Source organism: Uloborus diversus, chromosome 1 (genome assembly GCF_026930045.1).
Source record: "Uloborus diversus isolate 005 chromosome 1, Udiv.v.3.1, whole genome shotgun sequence".
Classification (NCBI taxonomy): domain Eukaryota; kingdom Metazoa; phylum Arthropoda; class Arachnida; order Araneae; family Uloboridae; genus Uloborus; species Uloborus diversus.
This window is the reverse complement of record NC_072731.1, coordinates 76,931,768-76,954,670: the sequence shown is the minus strand read 5'-3', so window position 1 is coordinate 76,954,670 and position 22,903 is coordinate 76,931,768. Positions and strand designations below refer to the sequence as shown.

Below are 22,903 nucleotides of genomic sequence, written 5' to 3'. Positions count from 1 at the left end.
CTTTTTAATTCGTCTATAAACAACTGCTTTTCGTCTATAAATAACTGCTTGAGGCATTAATAATTTGAGAACTAGTAGAGGGAGCCTGTATTTCGTTTTCGATTTCTTGATGGTCAAGAATCACTGATCTCATTGACTTCATTGTCTTTTTGACATTTTCAAGTTCCATCTCAGAGATGATGTTTCAGTTGAGCCAGAAAAAAAAATTAGGGGCTAGACAGTTGGGACCTAAAGCAATTTTAACTAATTCATGCCTATCTATATAATTAAGTTTGGTACTATTAGTCAATATAAGTCCGTTTTTATCCTGCAACAAACATTCGTAAATGAAGTCATTAGTAAAATAGAAATAAATTAGTTAAAAATTTAGAAATTTAAGTGGCAGTCGCGACTTGCGCTTGTGGCTCGAAGGCTGGCGATGAATCCCTTCCCAAACGTTTCTCCTCGCCAATCGATCGTAGCGCCATCTGTGCGACCTGTGTACGCGGTTGAGTTTCTAAATTCGCATCCCGGGGTCCCTGGACTCTTTATATTGTAGTGGGCTGCGTGTGTGCTGAGGCTTGATTAAATATCACCAGTTATAAAAATAAACTTTACTATTTCAATAACAATACAGCGAAGACAAGCCGTTCCGTGACGATCGTCAGTCGGAACCGTAAAGCATATTGACCGATCCCAAGCGATAATTCTGAAAATGCTGCAAATGTAAGTTTTAAATTTTTTTTTCTTAATTTAATTGCGGATAATCCCGAAAAAAAAAATGTTATCAAAGGGACAGAACAGCCGATTTAAATTATTGGAATTTAAAAAAAAATGTGGAAATTCATATGCTTAAAGGTTTAACGTTGTAATTAATAATTTAATCAACGGTCTAATTGATACAACTATATCAATTAGATAACATTATATGCAGTATTCGGGGGGGGGGGGGAGTACATATATATAGTGCGAAATGTAAGTCAGAACAGCTCTTTTACAAAGTACTCCAATAGGCTTTCTAGTTTATTTATTTATTTATTTATTGCAAAACACACACGCATATATATATATGCCAATGATTTTTTTTTTTTTTTTTTTTGGTGGTGGGGGTGTGATTGCTTCCTTTTGGGGGGGGGGACACATTCACCCTTAGTTTTATTTACCCATGTTTTGTAGCATTTTTCAAAATTAATTTTCTGTTTAGTTTGTTCTTTAACTTTAGTTGTTTTTTTCCACCAGTACTTAACTAAATTGCTATGTTGGGCCTTTTTTGGTTAAAGATTTTTTAGATTGTATTTGTGCTTCGATAAAAATTGAATTAATTTCTCTTTTGAATGGCTTATACAGATTTAACTTAAATATGCTTGTTAATTTTATACACAGAACTGGTTACATCAACCGATTCCGATCCGCCAATATCAACTAATTCCGATCCGCCGGTCGAAATGCGATCCGAAAACTGCTGGAAACGACAGTCCGTTTTGGAAAATTATAGGCAATTTTTTACTTTAACTTTTTGATCGCCAGAAAAAAAGTCTTTGTTCAGTAGAAATATTTTTCTAAACAATAGGGACCAAACCCCATTCGGATAATTAGAACCAGAAAATGTTCTGCTTAAAAAAATAATTGAGTGTATGTGATGTTACTTAGTTGTAAAATATTTTATTGAAAATGAAATAATAAAGTAAAATTGCAAAACTAAGGAATAATTATTTGAAAATGGGACTGGTATTACACCAAAAAAAAATTATAATTTAAAAATGAATAAATAGAAAAATGAAATAAAAATAAATTATAAAAAAATTGTAAACAAATTTTCAGAACTTATAAAAATTCTCCCCGAAATTCAAAAAAAAAACCCCTGGAATCTGAAGTAACGGGGACATTCCCCCCCTAGAAATTGAACCCTATTTCAAACCCTGTTATATATACATTTAATTGAAAATAACTTGCCTTTGTATTGTAATTGTCAATTTAGCAGTGCATCCTGGTATGCTTTGAAGGACCATCCCCAGAAACTCTTCTGTCTGTCTTATGCACACAGCGATAGCTGATTTTGTATTTATTAAATCTCCCTGATTTCGGATATGTTGTTGCAACACGCCAAGTACTTATAAAAATTCTCCCCGAAATTCAAAAAAAACCCCCCTGGAATCTGAAGTAACGGGGGACATTCCCCCCCCCCCTAGAAATTGAACCCTATTTCAAACCCTGTTATATATACATTTAATTGAAAATAACTTGCCTTTGTATTGTAATTGTCAATTTAGCAGTGCATCCTGGTATGCTTTGAAGGACCATCCCCAGAAACTCTTCTGTCTGTCTTATGCACACAGCGATAGCTGATTTTGTATTTATTAAATCTCCCTGATTTCGGATATGTTGTTGCAACACGCCAAGTACTTTTTGTATCTTCACTGTGTTGCTGTAACCAGTTCTGTGTATAAAATTAACAAGCATATTTAAGTTAAATCTGTATAAGCCAATCAAAAGAGAAGTTAATTTAATTTTTATTAAAACACAAATACAATCTAAAAAATCTTTAACCAAAAAAGGCCCAACCTAGCAATTACGTAAAGAACATGTAAGTACTGGTGGAAAAAACAACAAAACTTAAAGAACAAACTAAACAGAAAATTAATTTTAAAAAATGCTACAAAACATGGGTAAATAAAACTAAGGGTGAATGTGTCCCCCCCCCCCCAAAAAAAGGAAGCAATCACAATCCCACCACCAAAAAAAAAAAAAATCATTGCCATATATATATATATATATATATATATATATATATATATATATATATATATATATATATATATATATATATGTGTGTGTGTGTGTGTGTGTGTGTCTTTGTGTTTTTCAAAAAAAAAATAAATAAATAAATAAAAAACTAGAAAGCCTATTGGAGTACTTTTGTAAAAGAGCTGTTCTGACTTACATTTCACACTATATATATGTACTCCCCCCCCCCCCCCCGAATACTGCATATAAAGTTATCTAATTGATATAGTTGTATCAATTAGACCGTTTATTAAATTATTAATTACAACGTTAAACCTTTAGGCACATGAATTTTCACATTTTGTTTTAAATTCTCATAATTTAAATCGGCTGTTCTGTCCCTTTAATAACATCTTTTTTTTCGGGATTATCCGCAATTAAATTAAGAAAAAAAATTTTAAAACCCACATTTGCAGCATTTTCATCTGTGATTTCTTTTACTCTGTAAGTTAAATTTTCGTTTTGATCGTTTGTAATATTAATATTTGAATAAGTAAAGCCGGATGGTAAGCTATCCATGGTTAAAACTTCAAAAGACACAAGACATTTTTAAAAAGAAAGCAAAAAAAAACATGAAAAAGTAGTGGCGCCATCTATCGAGCATGGAAGAAACCAGGCCATAGCGTGGATTACAGAATTACCGCTTGGGATCGGTCAATATGCAACCGTAAACATAACAACATTCCATTCGCCGAGAAGAAGTAGTAGTTGTTTTACTCAGCGCTCGCAGCGCGATTACATGAAGGAGTGCAGATATTCTGGAGAGTGTGGGATGTATCACCACAGAGTTTCCCCCCAATGAACAAGGTGAACGATAAACAAAATTGCAATAAAAATCTATACAAATATCCAACATAAAAAGCAATACAGAAAAATTTTAGAGTACAATTGACTATATACAAAATGAAAAGAAATTTGAAAAATGGCAGTTACACAAAGTCCGTGTATTTTTGCGGAAAATGTACACGACGGCCAGATTTTGTTGTACAGGTAGGTAACTTCAAATTTTTTTCCGGTACTGTTGAATGTTCAGCAGAAGTTGGCTCTGCTGGTTGTGTCACTTTACTTGGCAGTTGTTGAGTAGTGACAATATCCTCACGTAAAAGGAAAGCAGGTTTTACACGATCTAAAGAGACAGTTGACTTCTTTCCCTTTAATTCGATTGTAATGGTTTTACCAGTTCTGTGCAGAACTTTGTGTGGACCAGTGTAAGGTTGACTCAGAGGTGGTTGAGTTGAATCGATTCTTAAGAAAATGTGAGTGCACGTTTTGAGGGAAGGATGAACGAAAACTGGACTTTTCCCATGTCGTGCAACTGCAACGGGGTTGAGAGTCCGCATTCTTTCCTTCAGCTGAGCTACAAAGGAGGTATCATAGCCTTGTTTGTGATCCACAGCATTAAACATATCTGCTGGCAATGTCAGCGTTTTGCCATATACCAGTTCGGCACATGAAGCTTGTAAATCAGCTTTAAAGGCTGATCGTATACGAGGAGGGTAATGGGAAGAACTTTCGCCCAATTAGCATTCTCATGGCCTTTTATCGCACATTTTAACTGGCGATGAAAACGTTCGATGAGTCCATTTGAAATTGGATGGTATGCTGTTGAGCGGATGCGATTTGTACCAAGTAAAAAGGTGAGTTGTCTGAAGAGAGATGATTCCAATTGCCTGCCTTGATCCGTCGTAATGATGCTAGGACACCCAAAGCGGGATATCCAAACATCGAATAAAGCTTTGCAGACAGTTTCCGCTGTGATGTTCGGAATAGGGATAGCTTCCGGCCATCTAGTGAAGCGATCAATTATTGTTAGGCAGTAAGTGTTGCCATTGGATGGTGGCAGAGGATCTACGAGGTCTAAATGTAAATGAGAAAATCGAGCATCTGGCAAGGCAAATGTACCAAGTGGGGTTTTGGTGTGACGCTGAATTTTGGATCTTTGGCAAGGTTCACAGGAACGAACAAACCTTTTAACATCCTTGCGTATACCGGGCCAAACATAGCGTGAGGTGATCAATTTGTGGTTGCAGAAATACCGGGATGGGAGAGTCCATGAAGTTGCTGAAAGATGACGTTGCGATATGTCTTGGGAACAAACGGTCAAGATTGGCCAGTTGACATGTCGCAGTAAAGCTCCAAATTTGCGATTGGGAAAAATTTCTTCTCCAGTCTAAGTGAAGAGCTGTTCGAAAGTAGAGCTTGAATTTCCGGATCTTTTTCCTGGGATAGAGAGAATTCTTCAAAATTTAAAATAGGGGCAGATATTGTGTCGATTTCTATTCGAGATAATGCGTCTGCTACACAGTTATCGGCTCCTTTTTTGTGTCGAATATCGGTCGAAAATTGTGAAATGTAATCCAAGTGACGCAGTTGTCTTAGGAGAACATTTGTCTGGTTTCTGTTTGAAGGCGTATTCCAGAGGCTTTTGATCAGTGAATATGATGAATTCATGACCTTCAAGCATATGTCTGAACCAAACGAAAAATACAATGTTTCAATCATGAGTAAAATTTGTAGCACGAGGCAAGAAAAATTACAAGCAATATACCAACAGACCGGTTATCATGTCCAGAGACTGCAGTTTCATCCTTGTTATGGGCACATCAATCTGAAATAGTGAATAACAAAGCTGGAGGCAGATGATATCTCATTGAAGCTGAGAGTGCCAACGAGACTAGATTATTCAAAGATGAAATATTAAGCCCCTCACAATTTTTGAAGTTGCCTGGGTGATTTTGAAGAGCACGATATAAAAAGTGTTTTCATACATAACTTTGCTACTTCAATTATTTTTTAACTATTCCAATCAGCTCAGCTAGTAGAGAGAGATTTTTTTTTTTTTTGTAATGTCTCAGGAGGTTAGAGAATTATGTTCGAAGCACAACGGGCAAAAAAGTCAAACGAAGTCATGCATGCTGAAAGGCATGAGCCATTTCACCATCTTTTATGTTTAGCTGTACTAACAAAACAGCACGACACTGGGCACTGAACACTGATAGATTAGTTACACGTTTCCCTGCTCTTCCGAATTCTAAAAACCATGCATTAAAACTTTTCGAAAAGGTATAAAACTTTAGTATTCGGATGTTTTGTATGACAACTTATTAGAAAGTGATTCAAAATTTTAATTGTTTCTAAACACTAATTTTTATTCATGTTAAACCGACTTTATGACCACTTCCTGTTAGCTAATGTGTGTTTGGGACTGCACTGTGGTAATACAGATTTAAGAAACTTGACCCCCCAAATGAAATGCTGAAATGCCTCCCCTGGTGTGCACCTTGAAGCGATTTTTCGAAAATTCGATTTTGTTCTTTTTCTATTCCAATTTTAAGCCCATTTTTCACAGAAATTTAATAAAATGGGAAAGAATTTGTTCTGAAAATTATCTTTCTTTTCTTTACTTCTTTATCTTTCTCCTTTTCCTTCCTTTTTAAATAACAAACCTGAAAGTCTCTCTGTATGGATGTTTGGATCTCTGTGATGCGCATAGCGCATAGACCGTTCAGCCGATTTTCATGAAATTTGACACACAATTAGTTTGAAGCATGGGGGTGTGCACCTCGAAGCGGTTTTTCGAAAATTCGATTTTATTAATTTTCTATTAAAATTTTAAGCCCTTTTTCACATAATCTTTATTAATAATAAAGCTGAAATTCTCTCTGTCCGGAGGATGTCTGTAGAATGTCTGGATGTCTGGATCTCTGTGACGCGCATAGCGCCTAGACCATTCGGCCGATTTTCATGAAATTTGGCACAAAGTTAGTTTGTTGCATAGTGGTGTGCACCTTGAAGCGATTTTTCGAAAATTCGATTTTGTTCTTTTTCTATTCCAATTTTAATCCCATTTTTCGCAGACATTTAATAAAATGGGAAAGAATTTGTTCTGAAAATTATCTTTCTTTATCTTTCTTTTCTTTACTTCTTTATCTTTCTCCTTTTCCTTTCTTTTTAAATAACAAACCTGAAAGTCTCTCTGTATGGATGTTTGGATCTCTGTGATGCGCATAGCGCCTAGACCGTTCAGCCGATTTTCATGAAATTTGACACACTGGGGGTGTGCACCTCGAAGCGGTTTTTCGAAAATTCGATTTTATTAATTTTCTATTAAAATTTTAAGCCCTTTTTCACATAATCTTTACTAATAATAAAGCTAAAATTCTCTCTGTCCGGAGGATGTCTGGATGTCTGCAGGATGTCTGGATGTCTGGATCTCTGTGACGCGCATAGCGCTTAGACTGCTCGGCCGATTGTCATGAAATTTGGCAAAGTTAGTTTGTATTATGGGGGTGTGCACCTCGAAGTGATTTTTCGAAAATTCGATGTGGTTATTTTTCTATTCCGATTTTAGGAACAAAATTATCATAAGATGGACGAGATTACCATAACGTGGAACCATAACATGGGCATAAGCCAATTGGCGATAAAATTCACCATACATTATTTTTAAATATACAGGCGAACCAAAAGACCTTTTAATTTTTTATTACGGGCAAAGCCGTGCGGGTACCACTAGTACTGGAATAAGGGCCTGATTTTTTTCATATCCAGATAGCCGATGCCTGTTCCCTATTGCAGTTGCTTATATGAGGGAATGCTCCCCCCTCTCAAATAGAAATTCACTCCACTCAAATTATGGGGGGTGGTTAAAAACGCGAAAATTTTCCAAAAACAAACCTTAAAATTTTGAAGTTTGCGTCACCCGCCCCACTACCCCCCCCCCCCCTGTAGGCCACACTGCTTCTGATCTTATTGGAATAAAATGCTTGAATGTTTTTATCCAGATGGCCGATGCATGTTCTGTTTCAAAGTAACTTATGTAAGGGGTACCTCCTACATAGAAACCCTCTCAAATTATAGGGGTGGGGGGCTCTCCCCCCAAAAAAACATTATAAACACAAAATGTTTTCAAAAACAAGCACTAAAAATTTGAAATTTGCGCCTCCCCCACTCCAATGAGCCCCCCCCCCATAGACCACACTGCTTCTGGTTTTATTGGACTAAAATGCTTATTCTTTTTAAATCCAGATGGCTGATGCATGTTCTGTTTCAGAGTAACTTAAGAAGATACTCCCGTAAATAGAAATTCCCTTCAAATTATGGGGGGGGCTCTCCCCCTTCCCCCACCTAACCCCCGTTAAAAACTTGAAATTTTTTCAAAAACCAGCCTGAAAAATTCAAAGTCTGCGCAACCCGCTCCACTCCCCCCCCCCCCCCGGTAGGTCACACTGCTTCTGATCTTATTGGAATAAAATGTTTGATTTTTTTTTTATCCAGATGGCCAATGCCTGTTCTGTTTCAGAGTAACTTAAGTAAGGAGATACCTCCCTTAAATAGAAACTGCCCTCAAGTTAAGTGGGGTAGGGGGCTCCCCCCCCAAAACATTGTAAACGCTAAAATTTTTCAAAAACAAGCCCTAAAAATTTTACGCCACCCGCTATACTGACCATGCCCCCCCCCCCCCCGTAGACCACACTGCTTCTGGTTTTATTGGAATAAAATTTTTGAATTTTTTAAATCCAGATGGCTGATGCATGGTCTGTTTCTGATAAACTTACGTAAGGGGATGACCCTCCTTAAATAAGAAAGTCCCTCATATTCTGGGGGGCTCCCCCACCTTCAAAAAAACCTATTAAAAGCACGAAATTTTTTCAAAAACAAACCTTACAAATTTGAAGTCGGCGCCACGGACCCCGTTAGTCTGGATCACCGGATAATCCGGCTCGATCGATTTGACCGATTTCCCTTTACATTTAAAGAGCGATCGTAAAAATTCCATAACAATTATTTATTTAATCCTCTCACGGGGAAGACCGTGTTATGTCGTTGATTGAGTTCCCTTTTCTTCGCAATGCAACTTTTGAATTAATTTGTTTTACTTGATATGGAAAAAATTGAACTGTCACTGGAGAAGATTACAAACTGTAATAACAAAGTAGACATGTTTACTGTTTATTTGTAATTCTATGTGTTTCCTTTTAAAGGTGATTTTCAGTGAGTATGTTTTATTTTGTTTTTGTTTTTTTCATTCTCCGGATTTTCGATATTCCGGATTGGATCGGATTGCAATTAATTCGAATTATCGAGGTTTTACTTTAATGCCCCCCCCCCCCCCCCAAAAAAAAAAATTCAAAAAGATTATTACATTTTCTCATGGTTTCGATATTTTTTTGTATTTTTCAAGCAAACGTTCAAAATTTTCCCCGCGGTTTGGGGGGGGGGGGAGCGGGTCCTGACCTTCATGACCCCTCTTTGTATCTGCAATTGACATACACTTGGACATAAAAATATACATCTGTACACCAATATACTCGGGATAACAAGTTACACTTATATACTCGTATATACACGTATTTACTTGTGTTTGCACGTACTTTGATGTACATACACGTGGCAAATACAAAATTAGTGTGTAAACGTATATACTCGGATTAACACGTTTATATACGTGTATACACGCAGATACTCGTATATACACGTACTTACTCGTACATACACGCATTAACTCGTGTATCTATCATAAATATGTATTTTAACTTACAAATACAAATGTACGTCTGTACACGAGTATACTCGGGTTAAACAAGTATCTACACGCATATTCTCGTCTGTACATGTACATACTCGAAAATACAAGTATTTTTTCTTATATGCACGCATGAATATATATATACACGTTTAAAAGCTAATTTTCCTCTGTACACGAGTACACTTGGGGTAACACGCATCTATACGCATATTCTCGTGTGTACAAGTACACACTCGTATATACACGTATTTACTCGTGCAAAAATGCATAATATACATATACGCGTAGAAATACAAATGTACCATTGTACACGAGTATACTCAGATTAAACACGTATCTATACGTCTTTTCTCGTGTGAAATCGCACTTACTCGTTTGTACACGTATTTTCTCGTATATGCATGCATAAATATGTATATAAACGTTTAAATACAAATTTACCTTTGTACGCGAGTTTAGTCGGGTTAACACGTATCCATACACAAATTCTAGTATGTACACGAACATACTCGTATATACAAGTATTTACTCGTGTTTGCACACATAAATAAGTATACAGGATGTATCAGTACAGCGTTTACATACTTTCAGGGCAGATACAGTGCACCTAGACGCGATAGTGACTACACAAAGCGTAAGACAGGGCACGATTAAGAGGAGAAAACATGTTTATTATTTTTAATACAGCAAAAATACTGGTAAGATTTGTCTGGTGCATACAACAGATGTTGCTACGTAAACCGAAGCATCAGATGACGGTGCATGCGCACACGTGGTTTTTGTTCTACCAGGAAGTCCGAGACCCGCCCGGTATTTTTGCTAAATTTCGATATTACGGGCGGTGTCGTAATTTCGAACACTTTCTTTGATGATGATCATTGGCCCCTTAATTTTCTTTTTCCTTAGTTTTTTGCTGTACTAAAGATTCTAAACATGTTCTCTTCTCTTATTCGTGTTTTGTCTTTTTGGTGATTGGTGTTGTCACTACCCGCGCCAGGAAAGTGTTTCCGACCATGCATTGCTATGTGTTTCCTCTCGTCTAGGTGTACTCTATCTGCCCTGAAAGTCTGTAAACGCTGTACTGATAAACATTGTGTACACTTAGAAGTTTGAATATAAATCCGTGCACTAATAGACTCGGAAAATACGTATTTATACTTAAAATTTCGTGCTTACACTTACGAACTCGTATATACACGTATTTGCTTCTGTTTGCACGTAGAGATACAAAATTCCTGTAGAAACGAATATACTCAGGTTAACACGTACAGATCCGTATATACACGTACACACTCGTATATACACGTACTTACTCGTATATACACGTACTAACTCGTGTATGCACGCATAAATATGTATTTTAACCAAAAATACAAATGTACCTCTCTACTCGAGTATACTCGGGTTAAACACGTATCTATACGCATATTCTTGTGTGTGCACGTACATACTCGTATATACTTGTATTTTCTCATGTCATAAAAATGTATATACAATCTTAAATACAAATGTACCTCTACACACGAGTATACTCGGAGTAACATTTATCTATACGCATATTCTCGTGTAAATACAACGACCTCTACACACGAGTATACTCGGTGCAACATTTATCTATACGCATATACTCGTGTGAATACGTACATACTCGTATTCTCTTATATGCACGCATAAATATGTATATACAAAGCAAATTTCTCTGTACACGAGTATATTCGGGGTAACAAGTATCTATACACATATTCTTTCGTGTGTTCACGTACATACTCGTTTATACACGCATTTATTTATGTATAAACGCACAAATATGCATATAAACATAGAAATACAAATGTACCATTGTACACAAGTATACTCGGGCTAAAAAAAAGAACCTAGACATCTATTCTCGCTTGTACACGAACTTACTCGAATATACACGTATTTTCTCGTATATGCATGCATAAATATGTATATATACGTTTAAATACAAATTTACCTCTGTTCACGAGTATACTCGGATTAACACGTATCCATACGTATATTCCTTTGTGTACACGTATATACTCGTGTATACATGTATTTAATCGTGTATGCACAAATAAATTTGTACATACACTTAGAAATTAAACATATCTCCGTGCACGAATATACTCGGGATAACACGTATTTATACGTATAAACTCGTGTTTACAAATATGTATCGTATATACACATATTTACTTGTGTTCAAACGTACTTGTAGGTATATACACGTAGAAATACAAAATTCCTGTATACACGAATATCGTCGAGTCAACCACATATATACACGTATATGCACAAAAATATTCCTATATACACGTACTTACTCGTATATACACGTATAACTCGTGTATGCACGCATAAATATGTATTTTAAAGTACAAGTACAAATGTACCTTTGTACACGAGTATGCTCGGGTTAAACACGTATCTATACGCATATTCTCGTGCGTACATGAACATACTCGTATATACACGTATTTTCTCATATATGCCTGCATAAATATGTATATATACATGTTTAAATAGAAATTTACCTCTGTACACGAGTATACTCGGGGTAACACGTATGTATACGTATATTCTCGTGTGTACATGAACATACTTGTATATACACGTACCTTCTCGTATATGCACGCTTAAATATGTATAACGTAGAAATACAAATGTACCTCTTTACACGAGTATACTCGGAGTAACACGTATCTGTACGCATATTCTCATGTGTACACGTATATACACGTATCTTAGCTTGTGGTGCACGCATAAATATGTATATACACAATTAAAAGCAAATTTACCTCTGTACACGAGTATACTCGGGGCAACACGTATCTATACGCATAATCATGTGTACACGTACATACTCGTATATACACGTATTTACTCGCTTATAAACGCATAAATACGCACATACACGTAGAAATACAAATGTGCCATCTTACACGAATATACTCGGGTTAAACACGTATCTATAAGCCTATTGTCGTGTGTGCACGTACTTACTCGTATATACACGTATTTTCTCGTATATGCCTGCATAAATATGTATATACACGTTTAAATAGAAATGTACCTCTTTACAAGAGTATATTCGGGGTAACACATATCTATAAGCATATTCTCGTGTGTGCACGAACATACCTGCATATACACGTACTTTCTCGTATACGCACGCTGGAATATGACGTAGAAATACAAATGTACCTTTTTACACGAGTATACTCGGGATAACACGTATCTAGACGCATATTCTCATGTGTACACGTACATACTCTTATATACACGTACATACTCGTATATACACGTATTTACTGGTGTATGCACACATAAATATGTATATTTACTTAAAATTTCAAATATACTTCCGTACACGAACATACGCGGGATAACACGTTTATATACGTATATACTCGCATGTAGGCGTATGTGCACGCATTAACTCGTGTATGCTTGTTTCTTGCTGGATACCCATCACAGGGATGTTTCGGCCTTCAGTCGCATTGCGCTCCATGCTAATTTTTCAATAAAGCTTCTTTTTATCCCTCTGATTTCTCTTTTAGTAAGTGTTGCTTACATTACAGATGTCCTTACGTATTGGGGATCTTACGGTATTAAATGTGTTGATTTGGAAAGCTTTTGTACAAAGTTATATTAAAAAAACCGTCTCGTCCTAATTTTTGCACAACAGTGTATATATATATATATATATATATATATATATTAAATCATCGAGCATACCCTCTCGCATTTCTGCACTTTGATCTGCAGAAAAAAAGAACTAAGGAACAAATTTGAGTTTTTCATTTTCTTGTTCTTTTTTTGCCTACTTGCATTTTGCCGCCCCTAAAAACCGAGCCTAGGTCACCGTGACCTTCCAAAAATATCCTTATTAGGCAAATTTTGTCTAACGATTAGGCAAAACTATCATCATTTGGCAAAATTTGGAGTTCCATTTGGCAAAATTATCATCATTCGACGAAATTTGGACCTCCATTCGGCAAAATTTGGAGTTCCACTCGACTAATTGAGAATTTCTGCCCTCCCAAAAGTTTAAGTATACAGGGCACCGCTGCTAAGGTAATCAACTTACTTAATATGGGCATTGTACGAAACGTGCGATATTCGAAAAATTACTGAAACCATATTCTGTTATTTTCAAGCTTTCGCGGTTGTAGCTACTAGCAAAATTTAAATAAATTGGAATTGAAGTTGTAAAAAAATATCTTCAACTTACCATTGTACAAATATCTTTGACGATAAGTGCGATTTCCGTATGATTGAAAATTGAAGTGATCCAACTTCTGATCAAAATAAGCTTCTTTGTATTGCTGAGCTAAGCAACAGTTCGTAAGATAGAGTATCAATGCGCAACAAAAGCAAAACGAACACATTTTGCTACCTCACTCAATGGAATTCTAATCACAACTCAGCTAGGACGACGCCGATTAAATTCGCTCATCGTCTGATTTCCAAAGTGATAGCGAAATAAGAATAATCGTTCAAGATAAAGAGCATAATGTTTTGTTTAGATATCGCATATCAAGGAATCTATGAATATTTTGGACACAAATCACAGTATACCTTTGTTACATACATGGACGTATTCGGATTGGAGGCAAGGAAATCAGCTGTCATCCCGTTCCAAAAAAAAAAGAGAAAAATTGTATAAACTATCCCTCCCTCCCCTCCAAAGGAATTTTTAAAAAAATGAATAATTGCCAGTTGCCTTATTTTCTAAATATATCGCTAAGTACAGCTCTAGAAACTTTGTAATTTATTCGCATCAGCTTAACTGGTGCATAACAGGCAAAGTCAACATACAAGTAGAATTTGAAGAACTGCGGTAATTTTAAGCAAAAGTTAATGGAATAAGCACCAAATTTAGGCAGATTACAAAAAAAAAAAAATAAGTAGTACATATAATCATAAAATACATACTAACAAAGTTTGTTTTCATTCGTTAGATCCAAGAATTCATAATATAGGTATAGAAAAAAGCTTCGTGATGGTCACAACACAGGGCCCGATAACCGCACAGGCCAACTAGGCGAGAGCATAGGGCCCTATCTTCCTGGGGGCCCTGAATTTTTTAAAAACTTATGCATAGCACTAAAAAATTATGTATTTTTGTGAAAATAATAAAAATTAACGATTTATTAATTGAAAGAAAACCTATTTTGATACTTCAATATTATTTCTCTTTTTTGGTTGATTTCAAGTGAATAAGAAAGCTTTATTTCTTGAGAATATCATACAAAGTTAAAACTTCTTTCTCTGTTTTTTTTTTTTTTTTTTTTTTTTTGACAAATAAACTGACTAATGAAGTTAAGAAGACTGAAAAAAGAGTTGTTCGGTAAATGGCCAACTTTTTTCTTTTGAACATTTGTTTGTAGTTCAGTCAATGAGTGCTCAAAACAGGGGTGTAGCGTGCATGGAATATGCAATAATTTTTGAACTTCAGAATATTGTTAGGGATGTTTAGTAAGCAAACATACTAAAAGTCCCCGACCCTGGGGGGTGAGCTGAAGATGGGAGGGAGGGGGGGAGAATTTTGGGTTTTTCGAGAAAATGTCGGAAACGGTGGAAAAAATTTGTTTCAAATAAAAATTCAAGCTAAATAAACTTCCTATGAAACTGTTTCTACAGATATTTGTCATATTTCCAATAACTTTCTGGGTATATGTTATGAAAAATCGATGATTTTCGGAAAAATTCTCTCTTTTTGTCAACTATTGCCTCCCAGGATCAGTATTCGTGAAAATTGTCAATGACAAAGTTGTAGAACTTTTTCCTTCAATTCGGTATGCTATTTTGTTATATTTTATTCAACAAATCAAAAGTTACAGAGTTTCAAACACGCACTTTCGTGGCAGAAAATGGAACACTTGCCATTCACAAATTTCAAACTGAATCAAAAGGATCGCGCACTTCCTCTTTCATAAATGAATTCGACAATCCTGATGGACAATAAGGAAATATTTGTGGATTACTACAACAAAAATGATATTTAAGGGGGGGAAGGGGGATCGTGAAGTTGTGACTTTGTGACATAAGGAAAGAGTAAGAACTGTGACATAATTTTTTTTTTTAATACGAATATGTTTTTAAAAAATAGTTTATGGAAAGTACTTTGTGACAAATGTGGAAGGGGTCAAAAAAGTTGAAAAAAAGTAACATCATATGGACACCCCTTACCAAGTAAGTAATCGGACGGAGATTTGCAGAACTACCAGCTCCATACTATGGCATTATTTAACGAAAGTGAACTGAGGAAGTGCAGAAAGCCAGCACTTCCTCAGTAAGGAATTCGTTAGGTTGCGTTCGACGAGCTCGACCGAGAGCGACCGGTTAGTTAATCACGTGACAACTAATGATCACGTGCTCCAATCAACCAATCAACTGCTTAGAATGGTAACCGCCGTGGTAACCGGTTGATCATAGAACGATTCGGTTAGTAACCAGTTATTTACCGGTCGACCGGTGAGTTTCGTCGAACGCAACCTTAGAAGTAATTAATAAGCAAACATACTGAAAGTCCCCGACCCTGGGGGAGGGGGGGAGTTAAAGGTGGGAGGGGGGATCCAAATTTTGTGGTTTTCGATTATATCTCGGAAACGGCAGGAGAAATGTGTTCCGAATAAAAGAGAAAGTTAACTAAATTTATCGTGAAATTGTTTTCATACATATCACATTTCCAGTGGGATTTTTCGGTATGCGTTCTTAAAAACCAATACTTTTCGGGAAATCAAAATAAAATAATTCGGTAATTCAAAAGAAAATCTCGTTCTTTTTGTTTCAGGGTGTTTGTGCCAAGCAAGCGCTCAAGGAATCTTACGCAGTAATTATGTGACAAGGAAGCTAACGGTTTTCTGTGTCTTGAAAATCCACCGGCTGAATACTTGAACTGCAGATTCAAACCTAATACCTAAAATAACCCCTTCGACATAAAACGACGTTTTTCGATGTTTGCAAAAAATTTCTATTTTTCTCCTAAATTGCATATTCATTACAAAATAAACGCTTTTAGTTATGCTGAACTATAGCCCGGTCAAAATAGACCAAAAAAAAAAAAAGCGAAAGTTCGGAAAAATTCCCATAAAACTGAAAATTGGTACAGACCTTGAGAACATACATGAAATGTCAAAAGTCCTCATCGATCCCAGTGGAGCTAAAAATTTTATGCAAGGTCAAAGGTCAAAAAATCAATTTTTCATATATGTCTCTTAAACGATAATTGTTAGCGAAAAAATGGAGGTTAGAAAGTTTGAAAGGTATGCAATTGTGTACAAACAAGTGGGGATTCCGAGGATGGGTCATGGGGGTCATACCTTCCACCCTAAAGCTACTAAATATAGGTTAAAATGGCATTGGAGACATATTAAAAAAAAATTCCCTTAGACCCCTTATTTGTACCCCTATTTGGTACTTTGACTATGAAATTAACACAAATATAGTTAAGGACAACACTAAAGTGAAGTGTCAGAAGTCCCCATCGATCCCGGTGTAACTAAAAATTTTATTCAAGGTCAAAGGTCAAAAACCGATTTTTCGCAACTATCTCTTAAACGGTAAGTGTTATTGTAAAAGTAGGGGATACAAAGATTGAAAATTAATAGATAACTGATAAATAATTAATAGATAATTATGCACAAACGGGAGGGGATTCAGTATATGGGCCAAGGGGTCATACCCCCCTCTCCTTAAAGCGATAAAATAAAGTCGAAAACTGCAGTTCAGGGACTCAAATTTCTAAAAATTCACCCTAAAATCCCAATTTTTGTCCAATATATTGCACTTTGACTATGAAATTACCATTGAAATAATTACAGACATCATTATAAACGAAATTTCAAACGTTCCCTACGAATCCCAGTGGAGCTAAACGTTTTATTCAAGGTCGAAGCTCAGAAAATCAATTTTTCACAAATATCTCTTAAACGGTAAGTGTCTTAAAATAGAGGATACAAAGTTTGAAAACTATGCACTTATGTACATACAAGCGGAGATTTAGAGGCTGTGCCTTGGTGATCTTACCCCCCAGCCCTCCCCCCCGTAAGCGACAAAATTAAAGCTGCATTTTGATGACGTATTTCGTTGACTTTAAACCCCCTATTTGTGCCCTAAAATTACTTTGATCCCTTTCTGATAACGAGTACTTCCAAAACCAGAAGCTGGATCTGCCCTAGGTGTTAAAAAAGTCCAATATTTGTGCCCCCCCCCCCCCAATAAATGATAACATTCATAAGGTATCGCAGTTTTTGAAACTTGGAAATAGTATTGAAGCTCTTTTTCTTTCTTTCGAGTGACCTCGAGAAACTACACTTGACCCCTATGCCTATCCCCTCTTACGATTCACACACCCCCTTCAAATTGAAAAGATCAAATTACATTCAGGGGAGAGTGGATGCGCTTGGATTCCTTTGCATGAGCAAAGTCAGTCGCACAAGTGCTCCTATTAACAGGGAGTGATTCTTAGTTGTGAAAAGTCGGGTTTATTGATACTATTTTTGATATGAATACGTACCCTTAACAAATAATTCTTCAAAGATGCCGCAAGATTGCTTCATTTGCAATAAATCTTTGACTGACGGTGAAATTGTTACTGTTGAACGCGGACTAAAATCTTTAATTGGTTCAAGTAGTGCAAGGAACGATGGGTTTGTTGAATGCTTGAAAGACAAACAGTCGGTGGATCAGTTCATGTAGTGTCGCAAAATGTACAACCGAAAGTGGGCATTGCGGCAGCTAAAAGACAACAAGAGACAGAGAGGCCAGTACATCTCTGAGTAGTCCACCCGTACTAGAGTCCTATCAGGTGAGACAACATTTTGTTTTAAAAAACTGTTGCTTATTTTGTGGTGATGAAGCAAATGAAGAGACTGAAAAGAAAAAACAGCAGAATATACGGCGTAGAATTTGTCAAATTGCTACTGTTTCCTTTAAAGATAATATTCTAAAGATTGCACATAATCATTCAGATGACGTAGCAAAAATTGTTATTGCACGCATACAATATGAATACGATTTAGTTGCTGCTGAAGCCGGAGTACCATTCTTATTGCTACACTTCATTTCTAAAGCGTTCTGTAGATCTTTAAGCAGGTCGTCCTAAAAATCCCGCTGTTACTATGGCGATGACAAATATTTGATTATATTGAAAATAATGATGATTGTCAGTTTTCACTGTAAGAACTAAAAAATATTTGTAAAACTGAAATCCCAGATGATAAAACAATCAAAAACTGATTAAAGTTAAGGTATGGCAATAGAATGATTATAACCGAGAAACGTGGAAGTTTAGCAATGATTTGTTTACACTCAGCACGATGCTATACTGAACAAAGCTTGGTACGAAAAAAAAAAAAAAAAAACAGCAAAAGACGAAAGATTTTGGGTACTAAAGACTGCGGCAGAAATTATTCAAGAAGATATTCAATCTGTCGTGTGCGATACTAACAATTATCCCCCGCCATGTCAAATGTTTGAAAATATTAATAGTGACATTCCGGAGTCATTGACTTATTTTTTGGAGCAAATTATCTTAAAAAGAAAACGATCTAAATTGGAACATTTGAAATTAATATGTACTAGTGTCAGCCACTGTATTATAGCTGCTGTTCGTCCTAGATCTTTCATCTCGAGATTACAATCGGGTCTCTCAGTTTTTTTTTCCATCGACGATTTGGATCTAAACGTTTGATACAAATTTTCTCATCTTTTGGTTTAAGTGCTTCGTATAATGATACTATGGCGTATGAGGCGGCTACAGTTTTTAACCATCAGCCACATATTTTACCACCAGAAACCGGGACATTTATTCAATACGCAGCAGACAATGCTGGTATTAACGTACACACTTTAGATGGCCATAACACTCTACACATAATGGGCATAATCCAAATTATTACTCCTAGAAGTTCAGTTTTAGCAGAAGATCCTTTATCGCGAACGAAACAAATTATTTCAGCGAAAGATTTTGCAGAAAAAGCTCATGTGCCAACAAAAGAGTACCACAATAATGGTGTAGTAGGATATAGTAAAATAACTGTTCAGAATTTTGCTTATGAAAGTGATACAACTTCTTTCTTACTCCGGAAAATAGATTTGTTATGGTTGTATGGGAAATGGAATAATTTATCGCTATCAGTTTGGAACGGTTATATTGAAGGTTTAATAAAGAATAATATGGATTTTTCAATGTCTAGAATTTTGTTCTTACCATTTATTCACCAACCTGCAAATGACTACAATAGTATATACACTACTTTACTTTGTGCTTTGGAGAATACAAAGCATTACTGGTTACTTTTGATCAACCTTTGTATGCAAAGGCTAGAGAAATTGTTGCTGCTGCACCTGAAGAATCTGATTAGGGATAATAGGTACTGAGAGGCATCTTATATCCGTTAAATAAGGGATAATGTTGTACTTGTTTCACCATTTTCACCTAGCTTGAACCAGAAAAAGTTGAACTTCATATAAAAACGTCTTTTCAACATATTGTATAATTTACAAATTAATATGCGCTTTTTATAATAACAGTTATGTTTTTGAAATAATTGCAAAATAAAAAAAAAACTTTTTTTGACCTTTGACCGTGCATAAAATGTTTATATTAAGTGGGATCGATGAGGATTTTTTATATTTCATTTATAATTGTGTATTTTGTGTCTCTGCCAATTTTCAGCTCTATGTGAATTTTTCCAATTTTTTAAGTTTTTTTGTTTATTTTGACCTTTGACCTTCCATAAATTTTTTAGTTCAAGTGGAATCGATGGGAAATTTTCATATATCATTCACAATGATGCATTTAAAGTCTGTACCAATTTTCAGCACTGTACGAATGTTTTCAATTTAAAAAAAAAAAAATTCAATTTTGACCTTTGACCTTGCATAAAATTTTTAGCTCCACTCGGATCGATGAGGACTTTTGACATTTCACTTATAATGATGTTCTTAAAGTCTGTACCAATTTTCAGCTTTATGGGAATTTTTCCGAACTCGAATGTCTATTTTGACCGGGCTAACTAGTCAAAAAAGTCAAAACAAGAAAAAAAAAAAAAAAAAAAAAACGATTGTCTTACATAAAACTGGTGAAAAAATATACTTCGACATAGTCCTATATTTTAAGAACCGTATCCGTTATCAATCGGGATTCAAAACGTCGATCTATGTCGGTCCTATGTCGATATATTTTTTTGTGCTACTGGAGAGAAGATAAACCATATTATTGAAACACGAAAAAGGGAAAGATTTTAGCTATATTATTAAACATTTTTATTTTACATGCATGCCATGGACGATAAAGTAACTTTCAAAAAATCCTAAAACATTTTCTGAGAAAAAATACGGGATGTGCTGTATATCAACTTGTTAAGCATTAAAAGAGGTTCAAATGAGCCAATTTTTAGATTTTTAAAAAATGTTTTTTTTTTTGAGTAATCTCACTTTAAAAGTCGCTGGTTTTTCAAAATTTTCAAATTTTATTTCCAAGGCTGTATGCATCTACGTATTACAGTCGAGTCCCGACTTACACGAGGGATTCGTTCCACGACTCCTCGCGTAAGTCGAAATTTCGCGTTGTGGAAAAATATAAGTATACAATAGTTTTAGAAGCATGCCAAATTCTTTTAGACAGTTATAGACACCCCTCAAACTGCTTTAAAGCATTACTTAACTATACACTAGTTTCTTACTTAAAAACCTGAACTTTTATTGTATTTAAAAAATAAAAAAAATGTTTTATTCAACATGAAATACTTTAAAATGCTCAAAATAAAGATCAATTGGAAGGAAAGACATAAAATAAAACAACACGGTACGTGCAGTGGTGCAGTAAGTAGTAATAATAAAATGCTGCACTATAATAGTACTGTACAGTAGATACAGTAACAATATTTATCAGTTAAAACATGAAAATAATGATGATTTATGCTTTATGATCAGATCGTTATTTTTATCTAATACATTTTTTAAATACTGTTCCTTCACCTTTTCTTTTATAACTTTTCAATTTATGGCAAACAGCTCCTCTTCCTGGTCTCTTTATTCCAAACTAGAAGAGCAGCTTCCATTTTCATAATATTTACTTTGATAGAATACTCTGCAAGCTTCAATATTGAAACTAGGTTCTGAACTTTTACCGATATCTTTTTTTTTTTTGCTTTGACTTTTAATTGTACGTATGGAAGATTCATTCATACCAATTGTCGCGATACCGTCGACGTTTTGTAGTTGTTCTAGCATATTAAAATATGATATGAAACTATCATACAAGGGCTTTAGACTGCCATCATCTCCGTTTAGTAAAAAAAGAAAAAAAAAAATTTCACGGAGAAAAAAAAATCATAAAATCGGTTAAAATACAGTTTTTTCGCCCCCAAAATAATTTATTTTCTTCATCAAAAAACCTAATAACTAAAAGTTCAAAAACGATGTTTAGAGGATATATGGGTCCTTATTTATTTACAGAACAAGAATTATTCAAATAGATTAAATACATTTGAAACAGTATCCGTTTCAAATGGAGTGTTTTGCTGGGGTTTTTTCCAAAATGGCGGATTTTGTGCAGAATTTTAGTAGGCTGTAACTGAAGAAAAAAAATTTTTTTCTTGCAAAATCCTTTTGGGATATTTCATATGTCCCTTAGTTGTAACTACTGTAATTTTTTCAAAATAATCGGTGATGGTCATGTGACAGGCCATGCCTGATCTGAAATGGAATGACTCTCACCAAAAATTTGTTTAGGGTTATAGTTTTAACATTGTGCGAGCAAAGAGCCCTTGGCGAGATTTCGCATGTCAGTTGTAAACCATTTTTATTTTTTATCATGTGTGGAATAAAATGGTAGAAGGATGACACAATTCGATAAGTTTAAAGAAATAATGGAAGACGAATTAAAAACAAAACTACCACTATGTATCCATGAGAATTTTATTGATGATGCAGGAGAGAATTAAATCATAATTTAGAAATTAAAAACATACGAAACAGAAAAAATTTTTATTATCCGATTCAGCAATTTGAGAAATAACTCAGCTACAAATGTTAAACAATTAGCGCTAGCCGAACAAGACAAAAGAGTATCATCTTCCTCTTTTGATAACACTGGTAAACAAAGGTTTTATTACATGAAATATTTTTAGTGTTCTTATGGCCACAATGAAAACGTAGATCCACGAAGAATTAATAAATATCGAATTCAACATCAGGGAAATTGCTGCTTACAACTGTAAACTACGAAATTTGCATTAATTTCTAACGTTTAGTAATGTTTATTGAATTCTCATTTCTTTCTACGTGGGCCAGAATATCCACAAGACTTTAAAAACTAATTTTAAAAGAATAAAACAAAAAAAGTCATGCATGCAAGCAAAAACTAGGCTTATTAACATTTTCTACGCTACGGCGTGCGTTTGTTTTACCTTTTTCATCCGCCATTAGACGGTGACTGCAGTGTCTTCGATTGGAGTTGCGAGTTGCTTCGTTGGAGTTGCGAATATGAACGCGGCTGCTGCATAGGTTAACAGCGGTCGATCGGTTGCTCTATGCGAACATACCCCATGACGTAATCATCGCATTTTTCGACGTCACCCGATTCTTCTT

The 22,903-nt window shown here is 35.3% G+C and overlaps 1 protein-coding gene across 1 annotated transcript in view; it reads right to left on the bottom strand.

Moving 5' to 3' along the window:
• Nucleotides 1-13,711, bottom strand: part of LOC129230484 (dipeptidyl peptidase 2-like) — a 76,741-nt gene extending 63,030 nt beyond the window's left edge. Inside the window, 1 exon segment of the mRNA XM_054864888.1 lies at nucleotides 13,533-13,711. Coding sequence (XP_054720863.1) covers nucleotides 13,533-13,689 — 157 coding nt within the window. The 5' untranslated portion in view covers nucleotides 13,690-13,711.
• Nucleotides 13,712-22,903: the final 9,192 nt, after the last annotated feature.